The following is a 16,576-nucleotide window of genomic DNA, read 5'->3' as shown; positions in this document are numbered from 1 at the left end:
CTTACTGCACAATCGGTTTGTTCTATAGTATGACTTTGTCTCCCCAAAATCATATGATCCCCACTGCAAACCGTTATAGTTTGTCATATCTTGAGGAAATAATCACCTCCGGTACATCTGACAATAGAGGGAATTTCGGGTATCACTGACATATCATTACCAATGTACTAGTTGCCTGGTTAACTACAAACGCAGACAGTAGCTCTTGCCCCACAACAGTGTGCTAGGTGGATTATGCCAAAAGATGAAGAAAATTGCCCTCATGATCCATGAACATATAGCGTAGAAGTCTTAGACTAGACGTATTTACAGACTTCTCTACTGAGTCTAACTCATCAAAATCTTCTCCGCTGGTCACACCAGGCCTCGGTGGTGTAAATCCCTTGTCTCTTATACGCATGGCTGCCATAGAGCTTTACATGAGCCCGGTAAAGACACATTGCGGGCTATAGAGAGCCGGTGAAGCCTCTGCAATCCTCCTTCCCGACAGCGCGAGAGGACAAGCAAGCTTAACCTTCAAACAATGCACGCTCCTCAAATATTGACGGAAGCACTGACCAACCCATTGAATAGCCATTCCAGAGTCTGATGGCCACACTCTGTTGTACTGAGGGACTGATATACTTCGACAGTAGTATCACCTGTCCAGTATTACTGCTTGGTTATTTACTTTATATAGGACTTCTCTCTCGCACTCACAGAATACTTATTGAGCAGGTGGCCAACTTAGTAGGCTTTCCGTGCCATGGTGAAGCAGATAGTGCCAGGGCATCTGAAGAGGAATGATCCCACCACCTAGTATCAAGCTGATTTACGACAATCAATGCGGCCTGTACCCTATACTGGCCATCCCAGCGTCTATGGTTGACTCTCACTTCCCATATCCTCTGTGTGCTTCCAATTGCAGACGCAAACAACAATGGGTACCCGACTTGACCCCATCAGTGCGTCACCATCAGTGACCGTCCACAACACGAACAAGACCAACAACAGCCCCTCATCACCTTCCTGAACTGGTCTATCCCGAAGTGCCGAATGCAGACGCTCAAACGACCTAATCGAAATTCCGGCTGCCGGCATGAATGAAACCTTGTTCCAGCTGCCGCGTGTTCCGTTTATCCAAGGACACCGCTACACCGTCCGAGCAACAGAGGGTCCGATCAACCAAACGACCAACCACCAGCTGGAGAGTATGGGCGAGCCCGAACGAGGCAATTTAAAGTCAGTGCTCGGTATGTTGACCCTCTTCTACCCGAGGCAATTGCTCTTGACTGCTTTGTTTTACCTCTGCTGCCTATGGTCACTTCTCCACCCGATTGCTGGAGAATTATCCCTAGATGTCCAGACATAGAGACATGATGAAAGTGGCGTCAGCATGATCACAGTCACACGAACACCCTTCCCCATCCCCATCCATGTTTACTGCACCCCGCACGTAATACGCATAACTTATAAGCTCCCCCGGATCCTCGCCCCAGGATCCTTCTCCCCACCAACACCAGCATCAGAATCCTTCTCTCCACTCTACTACCCTTACCCCAGACTCAAACACAAGTACACTCACAATGACCTACTCAACCACCCCCATCGACGTTCTCCGTGACGCTGAACGCGTCTTCGAAGTGATCAAAAACCAAGGCATCGCCCTCATCCCCGGCAGCATCGGCTACGGCCTAGTCGCCAGCGACCCAGCAGCCCTGGACCGGCTCTTCACGACGAAGCGCCGGAAACCACACAAGAAGCACGCCATGATCGGAAGCTACGCGCTCCACCAAGAAATCCACGTCCTCCCGGCCCGCGAAGAGTCCATGGTTCGGACTCTAACCGTGGATCTAGACGTGCCCGTCGGCGTTGCGGCCCCGTTTCGGGCCGACCACCCAATCATCCAGAAACTCGGCCCTGAGTTGCTCTCGCGCTGCACGCACGACGGCACCCTCTCCATGCTAGTAAATGGGGGACCCTTACAGGATGAACTCATTCGATTGTGCCACGCTGCGGGGCTACCCCTGCTCGGTTCATCGGCTAATATCTCGGGGTCGGGGATGAAGGTCCGCCTTGAGGATATTGAGCCTGAGATCGTGGAGGCCGCGGATATCGTTATCGATTATGGCAAGCGCACGTTTAGTGTGCCGCGCGCGTCATCGACGATCATCAACTTTCGGGATATGAAGCTCGTGCGGTATGGCGCTTGCTATGATGTAATTCAAGACGTATTGAGGAAGTTCTATGGGGTGGAGCTGCCGGAGGATCCGGGCAAGGACGAGTTGTTTTCGGGACATATTGATGTTCAGCAGGCGACTGTGTATTGAGCACAACTCACCTAAACTATATACCGAACCTATTTATGCACTGCTTGCAATGAAATCCACATACTAGTACTAATCATACCGATAACAATAATCCCCCCCAAACGGATCCATAACCTCCTCCACCCTCCTCGGCTCATCCAACACCCCAAACTCCATCACCGTATCCAACGTAACCTCCGGCGCCCCAGGAGGATTGTGCACAACCGTCGTCCCATTCAACGCATCTTTCCTCGCGTCCCAATCTCCAAGTTGCCACAACGTCCACACCCGATCCACCATAGCATGATGCAAAAAGAACACAGGGTCCTGCGCCGACGAAAACGTATCCAGCATATTCGCCCCCACACTCGCATGCCCTCCCTCGTGAGCCCCCGCATACCCATTCGCACTGGGACTCATCAGCTCCAAGAACCCCTCGATATCGGTGGCCGCGAGCATGTCGTCCACTTTGTCCTGGGTGTTCAGGGCAGCGAGCCAGTCCGTGGTGAAGTTCCGCGATAGGCAGCGTGGGTTGTAGGCGAAGGCGTTGGCGGGGAGGTCCCCGTAGGGAATTACTTGGGAGAGGGAGAAGGGGCCCAGGTGCATGGACCAGTTTGAGAAAGGGCCGGTGGTTACGCACCCGCCGCCGGTGCCGGGGGAGGGGCAGGGAGTGATGTTTAGGGGGCATAGGTTCGAGGTGTTGTTTTGGGGTAAGCCGTTGCCGGAGAAGGAGGTGGGGGATCCGTCGAAGACGGGGGAGGCGGTTAGGTTGGTTGTGGTTGGCCAGTTCCAGTATCTGATGGGTTGAGTTGGGGCTTAGGATGGTTTGGGGGAGGGAAGGGTTAGGGATGGAGCTTACGGGACGGTTCCTTGGTAGTCGCATTCATCTTGGAGGGCCTTTTCGTAGAGGTAGGTGAAGTGCCGGTGCCAGGGGAGGAGGAGACCGTCGTTGTGAATGTTGAGGGTGTAGTTGATGTGTGTGCTGGTGATTTCGTGTTAGATGGTGATGTAATGTCAGGATGGGGAGGAGGGATTGTACACTTACGCTACAAAGTCATCGTGGCGATCTCGTACTCCTGGGTATTGGTCGTTGGGGAGGACAGCCGGACGTCCTCGTAGGCACCAGACTGCGTCTATGTAGTCGGTCCTTTCCTGGGTGCTCAAGTCATCCCTGGGGATGTTAGCTTGGGAGTGGAAAGAAGGGTGCAGCACGTACCAGTCTTTGCGACTGCTGGCTTGTGCTGGACGACAGCGGCCGGTTGCAGTTGAGGCTACCAGGACCGGGAGAAGAAGTATAGTATGCCATGCACGCATTGTATCTTAACTATGATTGTAAGGTGTTAGCTGGTGTAGGGAGTCAGGGGCTATGGGGGACTTCACGAATGGTGACATGGCTTCTGTTATATAGTTAAAGCAGACAGCCGTAAACCAGCCCCTTCGGCCATTCATCAGATATCTCTATACAATTTCAAGATCGGTGACAACTCCGCGCAGCCATCCATTGGTATTGGCGGGCCCTTCCGCCAATCGGTGCACCTCCTTGTGGAATAATCAGGCGCGATGCCTGCACTGGAATGCTGGGCACAGGATGAATCGGGCATGACGTTTCGTTGTACTCACAATGCGCTACAATCTTTGGCGTACTCCAGCTTGAACAGCCAATGGTTTAGGAACCGAAAATAGATCCAACTATACATATACTGGCTTTGGCGAAGCATGGTATGTTGGAAGTGTGCTGCTTTGACCTAAACAAGTTTAAATATACGGTGACTTGGCATTTTAGCAAGAGCCACCAAACTAACTTGGATCTACTATTGAATTCTTAAGATCTTGTTTAAGCCTTGATTACGTTTCAGCTGATGTATGCATGTACTATTCAGGAGCCACTGCTTCCATGCTCTATGAATCTTAGATATAGCTTCACATAATTAACATGTAGCAGCTCGCCACATAAGCTCTCGGGGTTTCATGAATGATGGAAAGTTATCCTCCACCATCTCAGATATAACATACTAAGATAATGGACAGCACGATACCGTAGCTGCAGCCAGAACCTATGCAAAGATGCTATAAGGTTCACTGCGTTGGATGTTAGCCTGTCCCAAAATGTATCGAGCTATCCATGGGATAAGCAAAACCCCAGTTTGGCAGCAGTCATCAAACGGTGCTCCCATGGAATGTCTCCCTTCCGCTATATAATTAAACAACCACGCGGTTATTCGGCCATTACTAACCGCAGTCATGGGCTTTGAAGCGCCGTTAGACCCAGCAGAGCGCCCAAATTGTAAGATTGGATTGAAACATATGTGACACCGCACCGAGTCCGACTCCGTGACGGCTGAAATGTGTAGATATTCATATGTGTGCCTATTAAGAACCCCTCGAAGGGCGGAATGTCAGCTACGGTTGTCCCTCGTATAGCGTATCCCTTGCATCGTTGTTCGCGATGCAGGGGCGCGGATCCCTCTACCCACAGGTACTTATCCCCTCTCAACGACACACTAGGATCGCGGTTGATGCAAGGGGCTATACGAGATCAACGCGGCCAAACATTTTCTCATTAATTGCACGTTATTAACTTTGACAATGTGGCTATGGCGTCTTTTATCCAAGTGATGGCCCTCGTGGGAACGCTTTGGGTCTCCAACGTAGTTCTGTTTATTAACTATAAACAGCCCTTGAGTGTAATTGCAAAATGATCAGGAGCTTTGACACCTCATCGGACTGATGTTGAAATTTATGGACAACTGGGCAAGATTATAGAAAGAACTTGTGCCACACTATTGGTGGGTGGTATTTTTGTTCTACTATGATGACAAGATTCCACGATGGTTTCCCTTACACTGAAGCCTAACTCTTGGGGATGTGTTTCAGAATATGAAGCACGCTATGGGGTTATATACAAGGTAGGAATTTGGGTGCAATCATTTAGAAAGACTATCTCAGTTACCTTATCACAGTGAGTAATTTTGAGAGAAAGCCTTCGTCTTCGATTGTGCAGAGATGGAAGTAGATGGCGATTACTTCCAGAGGCCCATATGTGGAAAGGCAACGCGCTGAATAAGGATAATAACTATCTTGTAACCCCCTATAAGTGCTGTGATAAAGTTGGGTTATTCTATATGACATTTTCTCTCATGAATTTCACGAGATTTAGCTAGGTTCTGGGACCGGGAAAGATTATTTATATTAAAAGTAACTTATAATATTAGATGAAGTAAGAATATAAATAAAAAATAATGAAAATAATGATTTACAGGCAGCTGGCTAGACAACTATAATACTTATTTATGTTTTTTTATATATCTATACCTTATTTTATATTTGTTATTTTAGTTGTATTCAGCTACAGCAATAATCTTTCTATATCACGATATACATTGCTTTATGATTTATATATATCTACTGTAAGTTTAAAGGATCCGATATTATATAGAACTATATTCATGCTTTAAACAGTAAAGTACCTGCATAGCTAGCGTCTTAGCGGGCTCGATCAGGTATAAGAATTTGATTTGATTTGAATTGGATTGAAGCCTTTCCGCTCACGCATGCCACCAAATATTGCCTGGCAGACGCCGCCATGGTCCCACCTGGCTCATGACAGCGTCGCCGAGCCGGATATCGTGTTCCTCGTCCAGTCGAGCGATGCCGCCACCTATGCCGGATGGTTGGCAGAGAAGCAAATAGGCTCGAGATCTTGACCGCAGCCGAGGTGGTTTCGTAGACTCCGGTGGGTAGAGAGGCAATGACGATATTGTGCTCTCCCAGGCGACCCCACGTATAAACGTTCTCGTGTATTTGGAGTCGACTAAGACTAGTATGTTCGACTGGTATAGGTGGACCGAGTAGATCGTCGACTGACCCGGTCTGAGTGATGGTCTGTCTGATCGTGGCGAGAATTCTCGAGCCCTTGGCTGGCCACACTGCCTGTGTAGTCCGATCCCCCGGTTATGTACTTTCGCGGTCGCTTCCCTTCGATGTTCAGTTCGACGGCCCCCGTGTCACCCGTCCGAACACTGATCCTCTTCGGACCGACCGACTCACGCGGAAAGCTCATTGTGACGCCGTTAAGAGTCATGATGATATGGCTATCCTCCTCCGGCCTGTTGGTATCCACGCCGCTGCTGTTCTGAGTGCTCGCGTCGCTGTCTTGGTAGGAGGTAGACCGTCGACTATCCCGGATGCTGCCGCTGCGTTCGGGCACCATCGTACCCTCATCTGATAACTTATCCGCAGGGGCATCATCACCGGCCAAGTGGTCAACTACGGGCCGGTGTCGTCGATAGGAAGAATCATCATATCGGGTAGCAGGCCGACGGTTTCGCGCTGGGATTACGGTCTCTCTAGAGGATCGACGATATCCATATTCAGGGAGAATATCACGAAGCTCTGTTAGGTTGACCGAGCGAGATGGGTGCATTTCTAAGCGGTTGGACGACGAGGCATTCGCCTCCTCTGAATCTGTTCTCTTTGGGGACTTTCTGAGAGGAAGGCGTGGTGATTCGGGCTTTTTTTGAATAATATGCGGCGTGGTGTTGTGCTTTAGAGGTGGTGGTGGTGGCATTCGGTAATAATCTTCATTGGAGTCGCTGGCAGAGTGTAAGGAAGGCCCCTGGCGGGGGAGGGGTACAGAACTATGTAACAACCCTTGATCGCACTCCCAACATGTCCCCGGGTAATGCCGTAATTGAGCTGACCCTCGTCGCTGGAATTTTGGAAGGGATGCCTCGACAGGCTTTAGAGGCATCTTACCCGGGACATCATGTTCGGGTTCAGGTGTGATGACGCCCAGGTCCTCCTCCAAAGAAGGATTATCTCCTACAACTTGTTCGTCAGTATCCCCTTCCTTCTCCTCAACTTTGCCTTCTTCTTCCCGGTTTTCAGGTCCATTGACTGATCCATCGTCTGAGCTGGCACCATCATCTTCAGCGTCGTATTGAACATACTCATCCGTACCCACAGGGACGTCAGCAGACCTCTGGTGATATAAGGGCAATCGAGCGTCCGTAACAGAGTAAAAAGCTTGGAAATCTTGATCCGATTCAGGTCGCTTGAGGGCTTCAAGCCTTTGCAACTCATCTGAGTAAGGTTCTCTTGGGATTTCAGTCGCCAAAGTTGTGTGTTTTTGCTCTGGGTTGTTGTCCGACTTTCCTTGGGGGCTGGGAATGATAGTATGATCCTGAAGCCTAGGCTCTGTAAGTGAACTATCCGGTTCGGCGGTGGTCTCTTCAGGGCTGGACACTTCGTCAATTGGCGGTACTTCGGCAATATCACGGTCTGGATCAGCATCCCCAAGCGATCGGGGTTGAGAGTTATCGTCAAACTTCCCTTCCTCAGACAACTCAAGCAATTCATTTTCCTCGTTTGCTGTGCGAGGAAGTACGAATAAAGCAAGTTCTTCCAAGTGACGGCCAACGTGTCGGTTGAAGGTTATAGCTGCCAACTGGCTCTTCTTGCAGACAGGACATTGATAATGACTATCGGCAACTTTTCCCAGACCGTGTTCTTCTTGGATATGGCTATACCATTGCCGGCGGCTACCGTATCGTTTACTTGCAGTTGGGCAATTAGGGAAGAGACAAACATACGGCATTAGGTCGCGAAATACATGCCGCGCCCAGTCCCCGGTATCCTTCACGGTAATGATAAAGAAGCAGTAGGGACATTCAAAGGGTTTGCGGCCCGCTGACTCCTTTGGAGGTGGTGGGATTGTCATCTTGTTCTCCCCTACAAATAGGGTACCTGCGTACGAGGTCTCAGAAATGCCAGAGTTGCTCATAACGTCGTTATTTGCCTGCTCCGGAACAGGCGCTTTGAACGAGGTGGCGATCGTTTCCGACAGCCTGGTCGAGGCTTCGTTTTTGTCAGCGTCCAAACCGCAGCTCAGCTTGGCGTGGTGCCGTTCTCTATACTTAAGCGTAGCTCTCTGCTTCGCCATTGCTGTGCTAATGCGGTCCGCGATCAACGCCTCCAGCTCGGGGTGTTTATGGGAGACGTGCTGCCGGGCCCAGAATTTGAACGGCTCCGCATCCACTCTGTCTATTCCGATGAGCCGGTCATGATCGGTGGGGTTGCGAATAATCATTGACATTTGGAAGAGATGGGAGATCGTATTGGCGACGCTTTGATATATCTCTTGAGCCTGCGTGGTAGGGTTGCTCTCGTCTTCGAATTCACGGTACAACTCTTCCATCTGCTCGTCAAACGGCCCATCGGCATCCTCACTGCCACCAGAAGTGAGATCATCCAGGTCTATAAGTGACTCTTCCAGGGCTGTCAGAAGCCTAGATATTTGACTCTGAATATGCGAGGCATCGCGTAGGCGATAATCGAGAGAGGATAGGCCCTGCTGGTGGGCTCCGATATTGGCTGCCCAGACACGGAACCTGCCGAGCTCGTCGGTCCAGGCATGGACTGGAACCTCATTCTCAAGACTGGAAATACTATCGGAATTTGCTACCTCATTTAACCTGTCTAGACACTGTCTGAAGAGCTCAGCAATTTTGACCATGATTGGTATGCAAGCCGGGCTTTCCCCAGGGGGGTCTCCCGAGAATCTTGAGGGCAAGCCGATCAACCTCCAACGAGGTTTTTGGACAACTTTGAAGACAATATGGAAGAGTTTTACTATTACATCGATGGAAATGTGCGTGAACAAACCAGAGATGTGTCAATCTGCGTGAGACTCGAGGAGTGGGGGTTTCCAAGTGCGGGGTTCTGTGACCAGACGAGGCTGACCAACTTTTTGCAGCTCTCTAAGCGGGCTTTGGCCTTCTTCTTCCCTTTTTCTGTAGGCATGATGCGTATCCAGCTTTGTGCATTGTAATAACAGAAGGACGAAATTCCGGAGATGGTTACAGGCGTCGAAGCAACGGGGATTGCGCTGGCAGTACTTCCTTTTGTCATCAACCAGCTCGACAATTACGTTCTCGGCATCGAGAAGATCAAGGTATTCCGGCGGTTTCGCCGGCATCTCGCCAACTATGTGCTGGACATCGGAACACAGCACGCAATATTTGTGAATTACCTCGAGCAGGTGCTAGATGATGTCGTTGACGACGAGGATCGACTCTCCGACCTTATCAGCCACCCCCCTGGCCAGACCCCCGGGAATGACCCGTGGGCGGACCAGGGCTTGCGGAATCGGCTTCAGGTGAAACTGGGGGGCCACTACGAGTTTTTTATTGGAAACATGACGAGGGTGTACAGCTTGTTGGAGAGCCTCGCCGAAAAGTTGGACATGGACCTGACCAACCCTTCGCCGGTGAGTTGTGTAAAGCCCTGGTATTAGGTAGCGCATTGTCTCTCGCTGACGCACTGCATGTGGTAGAAAGAGCCTGGCGAACACCGATTTCGGGTGATCTTATCAAAGGCCGTCTTGGATGACTTGCTGCAGAAACTCACCTCTGTCAACGACATCCTGAAAATATTGATCGACCAGTCCGCGCACCGCGGCGCTATCCAGACCCGAAGGAAACGGGGTGGGTGGAATAATGCCCTCCTCCAACGATATCAGCGGGCAAGGAAATATGCAGAGGGTCTCTTCAGGGCAATTTTGCAAGGGGAATACTGGAAGTGTCGCTGTAGGGAGCACCACTGTGTCTACCTTCAGCTCCAATGCAATCCTGTCAAGACAAATCACGGCTTGAACGATAATGAGAATGAGTCTAAATTTCGTGTTCTCTTCTCCAACACATTGACACAGGGCTCTACGATTTGGAGCTGGAAAGAAGTGGAATTCGAACCTTCGGAAGAGGGTATCACAATGGCCCATCTCGCCATCACCGAGCGAACCGGAAATATGAAAAGGAGGGAGCAGCCACTTGAAACTATGAAGAAGAAGGAGAAGAAGAAAGGGGTCCACTTTAAGGTTGATACAGTAGTCAACATAAAGACCTCCAGCTCAAGCTCAACCGGTTCTATGCTGGAGAACATAGGAACAGATTCTGCCATTGACAAAAGCATGGCAGGTCCCATCCTAGATTTCTGCTCAGTCCTACGCATGGAAACGTGTACTGACCACCACAAAACCATCGGATTCATATCCCATGGTACTACTGATGGCAATGTTCGGTACACCGTGCATGCTGTCAAGAGTTCGCACCAAAGGATGCCTCAATATTCCGTCCGTGAGATTCTTTCTACAACAAGCCGCCGAGAGCGGCTGCACATTGCGGCAGGTCTCGCCTGCGGGCTAATTCAGTACTATGGAAACTGGCTTAAGCCATCCTGGGAGAGTTCCGACGTGCGATTGGCTGTGGACAAGGACGGCCGCACTGCGCTTTTGGATAACCTATATTTATCATGGCCACTCTCGGGCCAACCCGCGGGCATCACTGGGGAGAACGCTCCATCTTGCCCTCATGTGCAGAACGATATCCTCTTCCCACTAGCTTTGACTCTGATTGAACTGTCGGTCGGAGAAACGATTGGTGCGCTATGGATCACCGAGGATGGAAATGGAAACCCACAAACAACCAAATTCAACACGGCATGTCGACTGATCAAGGAGGTGCAATGGCATAGTGGTGCAGCATATGCTGAGGTTGTCCGTACATGCCTCTTCTGGTCCGGGGTGGGCTCATGCTTTGGTGATGGACAATTCGAGGAACGGGTGTTTGATACTGTCGTGTCTCCTCTGGTCGAGGATCTAGTATATTTCGAGGGTCTTCGTGTCATATAGTTCACTGTACCACTCTTTGCATATGGAACAAGAAGCAGAATTTCTTGGGCACTACGCTGATGAGCAGTGACAGCTCTTCATACATACGTGTCCTATACCCCCAAACGAAAAGGTTATGCTAGTTCGACAGTATAGTGTTCTACAAATACAGCGACCAATCGAATGCCTTCTCAACATACTTGCTTGCGTGCGTGCGTGCATGTGTAATTATACTTGGATTCAGCACAGCCAGGATACTCTAGCCAAGTTACTTGATAGCCAGTAGAAGATTTCTCTTCTCTAATACACGCTAGCAATTTTCTATCTATTTAGATACAGGCGGTACATCTTTCAATAAATCCTAAACAAAAAATATAATTCTACTATCTTTTATACTACATCCCAGTTATCTAGCCTTCGTGCGTTACCACCCGGAAGTTATCAACCTTCTTTATATATATATATATATTTCTAAAAATCTGTAAAAAAATCTCTTATGAAGATAGAAATCTACAAAAGATCTTATTATACTCAGTACAGAAACAGAAAAGTGATAGGAATAAGAACTATATTTTCAAATTCTCTGAATATATATTAAATATATTCTTTTTTTCAGCACTGGGTATATATCTAGTTAATCAAATCCTCATCTACTATAATTACAATAGCTGCAGGAATCAAATCTACTACATTTTGTACTTTGGCATAAACTAGAGAGATCTCTTTATTAGATGCTCGTAGAAGTGTCATCCAGAGTAGTTACCACTACACCGCCCGGCCACCTCCTTCTCAACATACGACTTGAGGTGTCACGACACTCGCGTGAACCCCGGGATTCATTTCCCGTCGCACGCAGCCGAGGCTGTAACGATGGCAAAAAGACACTAGCCACGTTAGGCAGCTGAATCTACGATAGCGGTGTGGCGAAAGCTCTGCTCCTTCGAGTGCCGCTGAATTGGCTTCTACATGTCTCAGTTCCCCTCAAACTTGCCATTATCACGGGTAATATAGTGTGTGAGGCGGAAGCGTCTTCCTCCAATCCGCATTCGAGCGAATTCAACTTGGCTATGGGGCTTGGCTAGCTATGGGGCCTTGGCCATTAGGCTTGCTGCAACGACGAGTCCACATGTGCGTGTGAAAACCCGCCTTTTCGTTCTTTGGGTCGGTCGGGTACCATAACAATGTTCATGAATCGAACGATGTCTTGCCTTGTATGTCCAGGTTTTGCTTTTTCGGCATCAAAAGACGGAGGCAGAAATGTACGGTGTAGTAGTAGAATGGAAAAGACTTTATCCTGGCTTTTGATTGGACGGCCATCCGGGAAGGGAAAAAATTCTTCTTCTCCAGGAGGTGATAATAAACCGGGTGTGAGCAATTGCGACCCCCTGGTCAGATGATACTGGAGCAATTCAGCCCTGGTTCCCTGGACATAGTAAGGAATGAATAAGCACCGGGGCAAACATGGAGCCTGGAGACGAGGAGGGGGGACCCATTTCTGCCCCGGCCCCCAAAGGTGGAAAAAGAAGTGCCACATGCGCCGCCCGACCAACTCATGCGGTCTTCTCCGGGTTTCGGGTTGACGCGGCTGTGGGGGTAATTGGAGTCACACCGAGACCCATGGACGGGCCACGCTTATTGGATCAGGGATGATCGCACTCTCGCGTGGACAAAAACGAGGTCGTGTTAATTTCGCGCTGCTAGGTGCTTTTTTGCCAGACCCGTTCTCGGCAAGTTAGCCTGCTGCACTACGGGGCGAACTCAGGTGCGTCAGTCAGAGTTTGGACCTCGGAAGGATTGCGGCGATGAACCAGGGAATACTTCCTTTGAAGAAAGACCGTTGTTTGTAGTAATATCGAATCAATTTGGACCTTTTCCCGAATCTTAATCAGATGACAGTGTCGCTTCTGAGAGATGTTCATGAGGTAAGTCTGCCGATGGATGCGACGGGGGTTCGAGTAGGGCGAGGCTGGCAGGGATTTCAAAGATACCCCAGGGGTCAAGGCTTTCGCTCCGTCAGCCGTACAGTAGTCGTAGTTTCAGGTTATCCCAGCAGGTCCGTGCCTTGTCGACGTCATTTTGTGCCTGTGCCATGGGGTTTGAGGCATTTGTTTGAGTCTCTTATTCGCAAGGATTGAGACGCGTGTTGGATGGTAGCTTTTCCCTGCGTGAGCGACGATCGTCGGGCGCTACAAGCGTGGGCGATGGACGGGCGCTTTTTGTGACAGTTGCGACATGAGCTGGGGGGACCTGCGTGGTCGGTGCCTGAGGCGCTGGAGTTTTCTGTCAGTGCGGTGTTCGGCATCCCGACAAATATCCTAGGGGATTCATACAATTCATTCTCAGCACCTGCTCGGTTTGTGTGTGGATATTTTCGCGCGGCTGTGGTTGAAGTTTGCTGTCGTGGAAAAATGTTAGAGTTCCCAGACTTCGTCAGTACGAAGTAGTAGCGAGTCTGCAGGTAAGCTTGCAGCAGGACGATCGCAACTGACACGTGAAACACGCGATGGGATGGTCTGAATAGGACCAAGGGGAAAATAAGCACAGTTCCATTCTCATCGATTATAATTGAACTGAAGTAATAGACTTTGTTAACCGAATTGCGTCCCTAGTACTAAGTAGTACTATTGCATTCCTACAGTAGTAGTACCGAGTGATCAGCATTCGCGTATACTAGTAGTATATATTTACTCCTAGTAGTATATCTTCACCAACAACTTCCACTATGTACAATGCTACCTCTGTGATTCAATAGTCCCTTTGAAGTTTCAATTACTATCATTTCATTTTGCTAATGCCCAGACCCTGCTATCGGCCGACAGCGTATCCCATCAAAAGTACTACTATTTACATATGCACTAGCCAGCTGAATTCTCATAAGCCACATAACTGCCGAACGATGCAAACATAGCACCGAGTCCGGCCAGACCCAACCATCTCACCAGGGGTGCAGTGGCTCGAATGATCAGCAAATACAATGTCACGAACGGCTGCCTACATTGCCTAGAATGCATTAAGCGGATCGCAATGAATCGGGCTGAATACGAAATGTTGAGGACAAACGTGCTTTGCTTTTTCTGATTCCCACGCCACACTAGTTGACTGGTCCCGAGGAGATACTAGATAAGTTTGATACTTGCCCCTGAACTGACAGGCAATGGGTAAGTAGTATTCTACTGGCCAAATAGTCTCAGAAAAAGTTAAGCGCTAGGACAATCTATAGATAGTTACAGTAAGTTCCCATGCAGTAGTCAATTTCCGTTGTAACTATCACTATTATTACTCGACTATCTACCGACAAAAGAAATATATTCCGTTTCTAGTAGCACTTAATCTCAGTACCACCCAAGCAAGGAGCACAGAACGGACCCGACCAGCCGGGCGAATCTCAGATAAGGTTCGACAGGAGAGTGGCATACCAATAATTAAGTTATTTATGACTTACTGGAGACAGCGAAAATCCATCTATGGAATACTGTGGCTGGCTGGAATGCTGTCTTGTGGCGTGATTCTAGTAGCTGGCATTCCTTCCGGAACCCTTCAAGGGGGCGGAGAGAGGAAGGGACAGGCCCCGCGGAATAATGGGTTGTTTTTGAACTCCTTGCGAAGGATAGGTTCTTGAGGCAACTACACATCCTGCTGAGTCTCTGATACGTATATCCAACCCCCGAGATTGGTCGAACTGAGGTCGCTTATTATCCCCAAGCAAGGAGAGAGACGGGTGGGAGGTAACACAAGACATCGGGTGAGCCCTGCAATAATTTAGGGGTGGATGCCAATGGTGGTGTGAAGATCCATAGTATGTACTACAACTACTACTACTACTACCCGTCCGTGTCTGCATGCATTCAGCTCTCCCGGATGAATGCAGTGTCACCCACCGATCGGGTCTTCGAACAGTCCAGGAATGCACTGGAACATGAGTGCGAGACAGGAATATGTAAATAAATACTTATCATATTATTGTTAATTATAGATTGAGTTTTGAAGTACCTCTTTTTTTTGTTTTGTTTAATTAGAGAAACAATGCCGAGTCATTGCAAACAAACAACGAATTCTGCAGAGGATTTATGTTCTAAACAGCAACGTCGGATGAATTGTATTAGTTTAGTTATGTAGCAGTAGTGCAGGGTTATGTAACCAGCATCGAGGTGGTTCCAATCAACGTCTACACGTGGGTGGTTCAGCAAATGAGAAAGCCGTGCCTCTCGTGTGTCCAGACAACGTTGTCAGTGGCTCCGAGTTCTAATAACTACAAGCCACTTCACAGCAGAGGTTTTATCATCAGTGGACAATAAACAAAATAAAGTACAGTGTACGCACCACACATACATACCAAGTCACACCACTGACCTGCCCACGCCGGTCAATCGCCTAGGCTCTTCCTGGCTTGACGCTTGCCTATCTACCAGCTCTAAAGCTCGGAGGGCGTTCTAGAACCGTAGTAGCTGTCATTCGTACCTTTTCGCGCTCTACTACTACAACAACAACGGGATCGCGCATCCCTGCGCCCATGCCCTGTTTTGATCCCAGGTGAAGCCAGACGCAGTTAGAACCCCCCCCGGAATAGCTATTATTGGCAGTCAAGTCTCCTCTTCGCTTCCATCCTTTCTATCTAGTTCTCTCCGTGTGGCTGTCCTCGTGACTCGACCCTCCGAGACCTCCGGCATCCAGACCGAGATGGCCTTTTTTTTCCACACTCGGCACGCCGGTGCCGAGTCCGCTGTTGTGTATAAGAAGCATCGGCCTCCCGATTCCCCCTTTTTTTCTGACTGAAGCTGGGAGCTAGACCACAGTATAAATCCTTGGGGGGTTGCCCTCCTGATTTTGGCTGCGATTATGTCTTTCCTTTGTCTACAGTTGGCTGCTTCGTCAGATGGGTCGCACACACAACTTTGTCTGTGTCGCAACAGTGCCAAGCTCGGCTCACCACCACGGATGATTGATGACTAACAGGTACAAGGCTGCACCGGCGACAACAGCAAACATCCCAAGACAAGCCCTTCGGTGTGTGTACTTGGTTTTGGGTGAAGGAGAGAAGAAAACTCTACTCTCACTCTACTCACCTGTTACTTAATCGAAAATTCAGTCAACGACTCGAACCTTTTGCCAATGTCCACTTGCGCCCCTCCAATAACCACAGGCCGACCTTTCTCAGACCAGACGAATGACTTCTTACGTGATACGGTGAATGGCGGGAACGGTTGTTTCGCAACACAAACCAACCTAAAGCAACATATTTTTCCTTTCCGCACCGTCGGGCGGGCCATCTTCCTGAAGCGTCAAGGTTCCCGTCGAACTTCCCGACTTGCGTTGAGAGAGCCAAGGCCGACTATCAACCCATCCGGTCTCAACAATCGGGCCGTCCGCGTCGAGATGTTTTCAGCCTGGTTTAATTTTTTTTTTATTTTTCCCACAAAGGAAAAGGAAAAAAAAAAGCAAAGAAACGTGGTCGGCTAGAAACCGAGGATTATCCAGGAAAAATATTTGCCCAGAAATGAACGGCGACTTTCCGTTCGTTGTATGCTTGTGCGTAGACTGCGAAAAATGCACCCACTCGGGGAGATGGGCATGAACCAACCAACCCGAGAAATCCTCGTGTTTTTCCCGTCCACTTGGGAGGTAG

The 16,576-nt window shown here is 49.3% G+C and overlaps 6 protein-coding genes across 6 annotated transcripts; 4 read left to right on the top strand and 2 right to left on the bottom strand.

Moving 5' to 3' along the window:
• Positions 1-782: 782 nt before the first annotated feature.
• An09g02990 (uncharacterized protein) lies at positions 783-2,309 on the top strand (the record flags this gene model as incomplete). Its single annotated transcript, XM_001393578.3, has 3 exons — positions 783-944; positions 1,100-1,232; positions 1,543-2,309. The coding sequence occupies 3 exons, from the start codon at positions 783-785 to the stop codon at positions 2,307-2,309; spliced, it is 1,062 nt and encodes a 353-aa protein (XP_001393615.3).
• Positions 2,310-2,378: 69 nt separating this feature from the next.
• An09g02980 (uncharacterized protein) lies at positions 2,379-3,602 on the bottom strand (the record flags this gene model as incomplete). Its single annotated transcript, XM_059749694.1, has 3 exons — positions 2,379-3,084; positions 3,148-3,270; positions 3,334-3,602. 3 exons carry the CDS (start codon positions 3,600-3,602, stop codon positions 2,379-2,381), a joined length of 1,098 nt encoding a protein of 365 aa, XP_059601361.1.
• Positions 3,603-5,116: 1,514 nt separating this feature from the next.
• Positions 5,117-5,352, top strand: An09g02970 (uncharacterized protein; the record flags this gene model as incomplete). Its single annotated transcript, XM_059749692.1, has 2 exons — positions 5,117-5,247; positions 5,319-5,352. The coding sequence occupies 2 exons, from the start codon at positions 5,117-5,119 to the stop codon at positions 5,350-5,352; spliced, it is 165 nt and encodes a 54-aa protein (XP_059601360.1).
• Positions 5,353-6,105: 753 nt separating this feature from the next.
• An09g02960 (uncharacterized protein) lies at positions 6,106-9,264 on the bottom strand (the record flags this gene model as incomplete). Its single annotated transcript, XM_059749691.1, has 3 exons — positions 6,106-7,828; positions 7,880-8,891; positions 9,030-9,264. 3 exons carry the CDS (start codon positions 9,262-9,264, stop codon positions 6,106-6,108), a joined length of 2,970 nt encoding a protein of 989 aa, XP_059601359.1.
• Positions 9,265-9,483: 219 nt separating this feature from the next.
• An09g02950 (hypothetical protein) lies at positions 9,484-10,974 on the top strand (the record flags this gene model as incomplete). The annotated part of the gene is made up of 2 exons (XM_001393574.3): positions 9,484-9,555; positions 9,622-10,974. 2 exons carry the CDS (start codon positions 9,484-9,486, stop codon positions 10,972-10,974), a joined length of 1,425 nt encoding a protein of 474 aa, XP_001393611.3.
• A 4,656-nt stretch (positions 10,975-15,630) lies between these two features.
• On the top strand, positions 15,631-16,121 carry An09g02945 (hypothetical protein; the record flags this gene model as incomplete). The annotated part of the gene is made up of 3 exons (XM_059749690.1): positions 15,631-15,675; positions 15,729-15,847; positions 15,914-16,121. 3 exons carry the CDS (start codon positions 15,631-15,633, stop codon positions 16,119-16,121), a joined length of 372 nt encoding a protein of 123 aa, XP_059601358.1.
• Positions 16,122-16,576: the final 455 nt, after the last annotated feature.

This window comes from Aspergillus niger (assembly GCF_000002855.4).
Source record: "Aspergillus niger supercontig An09".
In the NCBI taxonomy this organism is placed as follows: Eukaryota; Fungi; Ascomycota; class Eurotiomycetes; order Eurotiales; family Aspergillaceae; genus Aspergillus; species Aspergillus niger.
Note: the sequence above shows the minus strand (reverse complement) of the source record. Positions and strands in the feature narration are given on the sequence as shown.